Genomic DNA, 9,390 nt, shown 5'->3' with positions numbered 1-9,390 from the left:
TCTATGTTCTATGTTCTATTTGGCTTGTCCTAGGATGGATGTGTTGTCCCAGTCAAAGCGGTGTCCTTCCCCATCTGTATGTATCTGTATGTATTCTGAATCATGCTGTTTGAATGTCCTTCTTCATATGCTCAAAGATCTGTGGGTTGACAATTGGTATGTTCACTCATACAACCTAGAGCAGAACCTGAGGAGACACCACCCTCAAATTGAAAGAGCTGTCTCCAACTACAACAGCATCGTGGCACATTTTGTTATACTGAAGTTGCTACATAAATGCTGGTGGACATTGTTTAGAATGCAGACAGCACCATTCCATGGGTGGATCTGGCTTCTCGTGTTACAAAAGGGCTGCTCATATGTAGTAAGATGTGGGACTATTACAGTATTTACACACACTGACCTGACTGAATCACGTAATTGCTTCCCCACAGTCCCAAAATTGATTCAATGTTTTTGGTTCCAAGCTTGCCACCTAATTCCACCCCACCCCCCCCCCCCCCCCCCCACCGAGTATTGTTGAAAAAAAAAATATTTTGTCAAAGCTTTTGATCTTTCTCATATCAATTTGCAAGAATACCATTTCCAGGGGGAAAATCATTTATACGACATGAGGGGTGTACCACTGGTTTGATGGAAAGTGAAAATGTGGTTGTTAGATGTGTTGACATGGAGAATGCACCAATTAACGATGACTGACAGTTAACAGCCAGGTTTTGTTTAAGTTTTAAACCAGAAAGTTTGATTGCAATTGGTTAATGTTCTGCACTGAAAAATGAACCAGCAAGTGGCTGTCACTTGTTGAATTGAAACAGCTGCAGTGTGTAGAGAACAGGGCACATAGTCCAAATAACAATACTAATTTTCTTTTCCTCATATTACCTCTGGCTATTTGTTGCCAATCTTCTTATATCTGTGCTCCTCTAATTATGGATATCAGTGGATACAGTCTTTCAATTTCTTAAAGATATATGTCTCAGCAATTGAAGAACTGTGAAGTTTTGGTATCTGTTGCTTTGAGTTTTGCCATAAGTGTGCAGACTGCCACAGTTGCTTCTTCTGATCCGGATTCTTCTCCTTGGTGTCACTGTGTAGAAAGAACATCCAGTATCCGCAACAAGTGACAGTAGACAAGCTTGCAGGCAAATTGTTGGGAAGTGTACCAATTGACACCATGAAAGGAATGTCTCTAAAAGTATAAACTATGAAATGACCCAAACACATTAAATTCTGAATACCATTTTACAACAGCACCAGACTATGGTCAGAAAGAATAAAAATCAAAGGAATATTGAAATTTTGCCATGATTATTTGCCACATCATGAATTCAAACAGTGTGGCAGCCAGGGCTAGAAAAATTAATTTTTAAAACAAAAGTTGTGTTGCCGAGTGGAATGCATTTTGAACATGACTTGCAGAGAAAGCAACTTTATTTGAATAAAAATCAAAAGCATCCAGAATAATATTTACTACAAAGAAATAGAAGGTACATTATCACTGAACGTGTGCAGTCATGAGGCTTCTGCAATTCTTAATTTGCCCCATTGCACTCTTTCCTACACATGCACACTATAGAAAGTACTGAATCGATATTATGAACGATGAACAGTGGTGTAGTTCTATTGTTCAGTGAATGTGTTGAGGCCACACTGTGACAACAGCAAGTAGGACAAGTGATTTCACAGTGATGGGAAAATGTAGTTCTAAACTTGGAAATGGCCTCACTATACAGCAAGGAAGAGAGAGGCCCATTGCCACCAGGGAACTCTGAACACCAGTCTGATGCTTGACACCAGTGACTGCTATACAAATTCTATGTTTCTGCTATGAATGCAACCTATCATTCCGTGACACAGAATCATACAGCATACAGAAGGCCATTTGGCCCACTATGCCTGTTTTAGCTCTTTAAAGTTTCATAACTCCTTAATCTTTCCTCACAGACAAGAAAATCCCCTCCTTTGTCCAGTGATTAAATTATGAAGAAAGATTACACAAACTCTTTTATTCCCTGGAATGCAGAAGGTTGCAAGGCAATTTAATATCTTGGAAAAATTCAAGATCGGTTAGAAAGAGGGAATTGTTTCTGTTGGTGAGAGAGGATAGGTGGGAGTATCTAAAAATCAGAGACTGACAATTCTGGAGACATGTTAGGAAACACATTGAAACTTTGTTCAAAAGTTGGTAGAAGTGTAGAGCTATTTCCCTCATGATCAGTAGGTGCTTGCTCAATTAATAATTTTAATTTGAGATGGACTGATTTTTGCTACAATTTGGAGGTGCCGATGTTGGACTAGGGTGTACAAAGTTAAAAGCTGGTGTTGTGTGATTTTGATTTTTGCTAGACTTGAGAGACAGATTAGGAGACAAATCAACCATGATCTCATTGAATGACAAAACAAACTTGATGGACTGAATGGTCTCCCCCTTGTCCTTATGAAGTGGTCCAGTGATAGACATAGTCTTAAGTGCACAACCTGAGCAGAGTCTACCATTGAGGTGCCAGGTTGAGGGGTTGCAATATGTCACAGACAGGGAGGTATGTATGGAGAATGGTGTTTGGAGAGGCTTAACCCTAATCTGAAAGCAACTTCTTTGATCAGAGAACCATAAAAAGATAAATTGAGGCAATAGAACTTACAGCATGTTAAAGCAGACTCAAAAATGCATTGGATAATAAATTGTTTATTCTTTTAAAACTACAAACAGCTCCCAGAATGACAGATTAGTCCTGCGTTTCTTTGCCTGATTATCTTATGATAAGACTCTTTTGCATTTATGTGCGCACAGTTGGAAATCTGAATTCTGGGACGAATATGGCCAGTGGTTCCCTGGGCAAACAGGCAATGACCTGCAGCTTATTCTGATGAACAGGGGACAGGATGGGCAATTGTTGCCTGCTTCATTCCTGTCAACATCTCTGTACAAAGGTTCATATGAATTTACGTACTGGCCAAACTCCTCTCTCTAAATCACAATCATAGGCACCCTAATAATAAACACATTCTGCCTGGTTTATAACTGTATGGCTTAAAGTTAATGCAGCAATTGGGAATCTGGGGGTGGGTTTGGTTTTAGTCTTTGTGAGAGTTACATGAGCAGGATGTGCTCGATTTAAGTTTCTTTCAGCAATGGTGATCCAATCCTTTTCAATCAGGGATTTTGAATGAATACTGTTAGCAAGTTCCAGCAAATACACAACATTGCTGATTGGAACATGACCAGCATCTCTCAGGGGCAGAGGGCTGCGAGGCTGCTTCTGGCCCATGAAGCCTGGAGTCACCATTTTTTGCTTTTGGCTGGTGGGTTACAGTTCACAGGGCAATGCAAAGAACTATTTAAAACACCAATAAAAATACAGAACAATTAGGCTCTTTCAGGGAGGCCTTGCTGTGCACTGGCACCAGTTATTTCTCTCCAATCACACTCAGCACACTCAGACTTGCAGAACAGGAAGTATTTCAGCAAAGAGATTTCTGCAGTTCAAGCTGTTGATTTGTTGTAAATTCAGCTTCCAATTCAATTGTCTTTATTTTTCTGATTTAAACTGGCAGATATTAAACCTGCATTGTTCATGTGAGAAATATATAATGACTCTAATCACTAAATTTTCAGCAAAGATAGAAGACACTATCGGGACTTTGCATTGAAATGGCACTGCCAATTATGGCAACTGAGGATGGACAATGAATGTTGGACTTGCTTCCTTCGACTGAATGATTTTTTAAAGAAAGTGCCCACATATTTAGCAGAATCAAGCTGCAGGTAAAGTTTCAAATAATAGCAGCAATGTCAACATACTGATGATGAACCTGCTGCAGCTTCTGGCAGAACCTTATACCTCCTCTCTGTCTAATAGTTGTAAAGAACATTAATGAATGTCAGGCACTGTAAAACATTCCCATCAAACACTCCTAGTATAGGGACAGTGTTAGCTACGGAATAAAGCTCCTTATATACTGTCCCTCCTCAAACATCGCAGGGTAATGTAACCAGACCTCTATCAGACTGTACCCAGTAATACTTTTTCCTTCATTTTCTCATGGGCTATCAAGGTTGCTGACTCAAACAATAGTTGTATATCCCTGATCTTATGGTAGTTAAGAGCAAACCATATTTCTCTGGGTATGGCGTCACATGTAGGTCAGACTGGGTAAGATCAGCGGATATCCTCTCTAAATGACACAGATGGGGTTTTACAACCATTGATGATAGTTGTCACGGTCACCACGACTGTGATCGACATTCAACTCCAGAACTACTGACTGAATTTAAATTCTCCAGCTGCTTTGGTGGGATGTGAACCCAAGTCCCCAGGGCATTAGTCTAGGCCTCTGGATTACTAGTCCAGTTACATTACCACTATGCCATTGTCAGCCATAAAGCAGACTGTTATTAAATAAAGCCCTAGTGATAATGCTAGTGGTTAACAAGTGCAAGGATAAATGTAATTCATTTGGGCATTGCTACTTAAAAACTTTTCCAGGACTCAAAACTGCAACAGCACCAATCATGGCATTCCCAGTCTGAAACGGAGAGGGGAGATCAGTGTCAGTAATTAAACCTTCCAATTTTTAAAGACTGATGTGTTAGATCCTGAGTAGATCTGACTGTGGATTTACATTCTGATCTGGCAAGGCAGAGTGGTTTCCCTTTTTAAAATCCCAAGGGATGAGGATTCACGATGCCACCATTGCTCACCACCGCTGCAGAAATAGCCCGCATGTTCTTGAAGGCCTGCTTGGCAGAGCTGGAAGTGAGGGCATTCAGATTGTCCATAATGCGAGCGTATGCCTAGAAATACAAATCCTTGTTTATTAACGTAATATATGTACAGTCATTTCATACTGAATACGATAACTTTACTTATTCAGGTCTGTATTTGCTTTGGTGTTAAAAGATTAAAGGATGATCTAAATGTAATATCTAAATGATTAATGGATTTGATCAGATTGATAGACAGAAACCATTAGTTCCAGTATTGAAGGGTCCAGAACAAGGGAGCAGAAATTTAAACTTGGAGGCAGGTCCATTCAGGTGTGATGTCAGGAAGCATTTCTTAATCAAAGGGGGAGTAGAAATCTGAAACCACCTCCAATAAAAAAAGCTAGAAAATTTAAATGAGATTGGTAGATTTTTGATGGTACTTTATTTTTTCAGGATATGAGTATGTCATTGGCTGTACCAGAATTTGTTGCCCATTCCTAATTGCCCTTGAATTGAGTGGCTTGCTCAGCCATTTCAGAGGATGATGTGGAAGTACCAGTGTTGGACTGGCATGGACAAAGTCAGAAGTCACACAATACCAGGTTACAGACCAACAGGGTTATTTGAAATTGCAAGCTTTCTGACTGCTGGTCCTTCGTCACCTGACTTCTGATTTATTTCAGAGGATAGTTAAGAGTCAACCATATTGCTCTGGGTCTGGAGTCACATGTAGGCCAAAATAGATTTGGACAGATTTCCTTCCTTGACATTAGTGAACCAGAGGGTTTTTAGGACAATCAATGACAGATATTCTAGTCACTAGTCACCATCACTAAGACTAGCTTTCGATTCCAGATTTATTGGCTGAATTTAAATGTTAAGATAAACGTCAGCCATGATCTGACTGAAGGAAGGAAGGCTGGCCAGAGGGAGCACTAGAATATTGAGTTTGAAGGGGACAAAGGCAGAGATGATGGTTTCGTCTGCACAAGATAGTTCTGTGGACACAAATGATAGCACCAACCTCAATGCACCAGGTGTCACAGAGCAGTTTCTCATGTTGAGCAGTCGCATGACCTTGGCTCAGAGAACGGGAAGCCCTGTGAGTGACCAAATGGACAATAGTTTAGACAAAGATGTTGCACGACCAAGCAAGACAGAAACACGGTTGAATAGTAAATAGACGGGTTAACATTTCAGGGAGACCTTTCACAGAGACAGAAGGAAGCCATTCAGCCCCTCCAAACTGATACACTATACAATTAGATCTGAGGAACAACTTGACCTAACTGCCTCAGTTCTGCAACCTTTAACCCCTTTACCCAACAAAAATATACCAATCTTAGCCTTGACATTTTCAATTCTGTCTCAGTCTAAACAGTTTTTCTTAAGGGGAGAAAAGTCTAGATTTCCACTCACCTTTGTGACAGGAAATGTTTCTTGATATAAACCCTGAATGGGCCTAGTTTGAATTTTAAGGTTTTGCCCCCTTGTACCAGACTCTCACCATTTGCAAACCCAGCCACCCTCGCTGGAAGGAATACTCCACTGAACCTTTGAAACCCTTTAATAATCCTGAGCATCTTGATGAGATCACTCCCTGATCTTCTACACTCAAATCTGTATAAACCTGCCCACCTAACTGAAACCCTATTGTCATTCTAGTGAATCTGCATTGCATCAATCCCAGAGCCAGTACCTCCTTCCTGCAGGCCAGTGACCAGATCAGAAGTGAACTCAGTTTAGTGATAAGTATTCTGGTGGCTCAATGCTGAAAAGAGGTTGACACTAATCTGTTTCCAGATATTCACCCCTCACTGTCCCCATTTTGGGAGGGTGACTGATCAGATCTGCATACACAAGGTCTCCCTAACTTACTTACGCACAGTATGCAGGGTTTTCCAGTTAGGGCCTCTGAGGACATCCCAGATATATGCTGATCTCAAGCCAGGCACACGGATTGAGACTTGCGCGCATTCTATTCTCACAAACAATGTTTCTCGCAACTGAACACTGACAAAAAGCAAAAACATTTTCTAACTAGTGACAAACAGGATATGGTTCTACAGCATTCACATCACTACTTTTCAGGCTTCTGCTCAGTGTTAATATAACAATGTCCACGGATATTTTAGAATATAAACTGGGAATAAGAATGAACTCATTTTCTCCACAGACTAAGCGCTCTTAATCCTATTGTGGACTTTAACAATTTACTTATAGAAGAGCTATTTGTTTTATTTTCTAGTTATTGTTAAGAAAAGGATAGATAGAATCTTGATTAACAAAAGAGTTAAAGGTTATCAGGGTTAGACAGGAATGAAGAGATGAGGCTACAACCAGATTATACTTGCTCTTATTGAACAGTCTCAAAGGGCCAAATGGCCCTCTCCTACTCCCAATGTGTATGTTCGAATGTAGAACCTCAGCTTATCTAATGTAGTAACTAACAGCTCCATTTACCAGGTAGCCTGTCTAACTGAACCTTCCCATTAACCAGAAAGTTCTGTGGGCAATTCTCTTAATTAAGCTAATCTTTGCCCTACTCTTCTGATGTATGTAGCTGTGCCCCCATTTCACTTGATCTTCTCGGTCCAATCCACTCAACATTCACTGACTGTGGAAATAGCTTCCCCTTACTGCTATCAAAATCTCTCAGTAATCCAAATAACTCAATTAAACCTTTCATTGACCTTCTCTGCTCTATGGAGGAGAACAATCCAGCTTTTCAGTCTCTCCACATGAACTAAAGTTCTTCATCCTGGAACCATTCTGCACATTTTTCCTCAGTCTTGGACATTATCGTGGGTTCACATGTTGTTTCCACTGACGGAAAGTTCAAGCAGAAAAAGCACTTTGAAATAAAAAGAATGGTTTTTAAAAGTAGCTCAAAGCTATATTATCTTAAAAAAAATTTCCACTCAGCAAGTTGTCAACCACAGGGTAAACTGGTTAAGTGTGGGAGGAAGTGCTGCGGACAATCTGGCTCAGAGATGGTGGTTGGAAAGGAGATAAAGGGTCCATTTCCAATGAGGTGTCTTCACATGGCAAATCAGGTTTTATCTGACAGCTGGTGCAGAACATAAGACAGTGAGTTTAGAAGCTGAAGACAGAAAAGACTTCCATTTCTACAGCCCCTTTCACCACCTCAAAACATCCCAAAGCACTTTCCGAACAATGAAATAGTTTTGCAATACAAGAACCGTTGTAACATCAGGAAACCTATAGCACATGGACTACACAGGGTTTCAAGGCAGCTGTTCACTACCATCTTCTCAGTGACACCTAGGGATGGGCAACAAATGCTGGCCCAACTAGTCACACCCACGTCCCACAAGTGAATAAAAACAAAGGCAGTCTATGTATGTAAAACAAGGTCTCCGAAAAGTAAAACAATGTTGGTTGAATGATAGAGGCCACTGGGATGAGCTGTCCTGCCATTCCTTTCCATCAACTGGAGGTAAGAAATAGGACTTTGGTTTACTGTTTCACCTGGAATAATTATTCACTGCTGGCCTACTCTGATACAGAAAATACTATTGAACAATTCATGTTGTCTTAATTCCTGTCATCTGCACTCTATATTCTTGCCTTTATTACCTCTAGGCAAAACCTATTGCAACAGACCCTTTTTTGCTCTTTCATATTCTATTATTTATGATTTATATTAATTACCTGGATGAGGTATATTAATGAACTGTTGACAAGTTTGCAAAAGTCACAAAAATAGGTAGGAAGCAAGTGGTGAGAATGACACCAAGTGTCTGCAGAGGGATATAGACAGGTTAAGTTGGTCGACAAAAACTTGGCACATGGCATGTAATGTGGGAAAATGTGATATTATGCACTTTGGCAGGAAGAATACAGAAGCTCAATATTATAGAAATGGAGAAAGACTGCAGAAATCTACAGCATTGAGGGATTTGGGAGCCCATGCACATTTAAAAAAAAAAATCTAATCTAATATCCAAGTTCAGAAAATAGTAGGAACGCCAAATAGAACACTAGCCTTTAGTTTAAAAGGAATTGAATATAAAACTAAGAGAGGTCTCCCTATAACTATACAAAGCATGAGTCAGACCTCAACTGAAATACTGAAACCAGTTTAATTCCCTTATCTAAGGAATTACATAACTGTACTGGACGTATCCAGAGAAGGCTCATTAGGCTGATCCTGCGTATGGAGGGAATATTTTATGAGGCGAGGTTGAGTAGGTTTGGCCTGTACTCATTAGAGTTTAGAAGAATGAGAGGTGACCTTAGTTCACCACATTGCTGAGAGTCTGGAGCCACATGTAGGCTAGATCAGGGAAGGATAGCATTTTCCTTCCCTAAAGGACATTAATGAACCAGATGTATTGGAAGAATCTAGGACCAAAATATATAATGCAAGATTTGTAGCTCAGGTTGAGGTTTAGGGTGTAGGTTTGCTCGCTGAGCTGTAGGTTTGATATCCAGACCTGGCTAGGTAACATCATCAGTGGCGACCTCCAAGTGAAGCGAAGCTGTTGTCTCCTGCTATCTATTTATATCTTTCTCCTGGATGGGGTTCGCGGTGATGTCATTTCTGTTCGTTTTCTGAGGGGTTGATAGATGGCATCTAGATCTATGTGTTTATGGCATTGTGGGTGGAGTGCCAGGCCTCTAGGAATTCTCTGGCATGTCTTTGCTTAGCCTGTCCC

At 40.4% G+C, this 9,390-nt stretch overlaps 1 protein-coding gene across 4 annotated transcripts in view; it reads right to left on the bottom strand.

Annotated features, from left to right (window-relative positions):
- Positions 1–2,666: 2,666 nt before the first annotated feature.
- acadvl (acyl-CoA dehydrogenase very long chain) overlaps positions 2,667–9,390 on the bottom strand; it is an 80,602-nt gene continuing 73,878 nt past the window's right edge. For 3 of the 4 annotated variants that reach the window (XM_087982692.1, XM_043683347.2, XM_087982694.1), the window contains 2 exons: positions 5,733–5,808; positions 2,667–4,795 (listed from right to left, as the gene is read on the bottom strand). In XM_087982692.1, coding sequence (XP_087838818.1) covers positions 4,658–4,795; positions 5,733–5,808 — 214 coding nt within the window. In that variant the 3' untranslated portion in view covers positions 2,667–4,657. The remainder of the gene's footprint in view (positions 4,796–5,732; positions 5,809–9,390) is intronic. The other variant, XM_087982693.1, reaches the window with a different exon arrangement.

The sequence above is a fragment of the Chiloscyllium plagiosum genome, unplaced genomic scaffold (genome assembly GCF_037043375.1).
Source record: "Chiloscyllium plagiosum isolate Xiang-an unplaced genomic scaffold, Cpla_swu_hap1 HiC_scaffold_44, whole genome shotgun sequence".
NCBI lineage: Eukaryota > Metazoa > Chordata > Chondrichthyes > Orectolobiformes > Hemiscylliidae > Chiloscyllium > Chiloscyllium plagiosum.
Note: the sequence above shows the minus strand (reverse complement) of the source record. Positions and strands in the feature narration are given on the sequence as shown.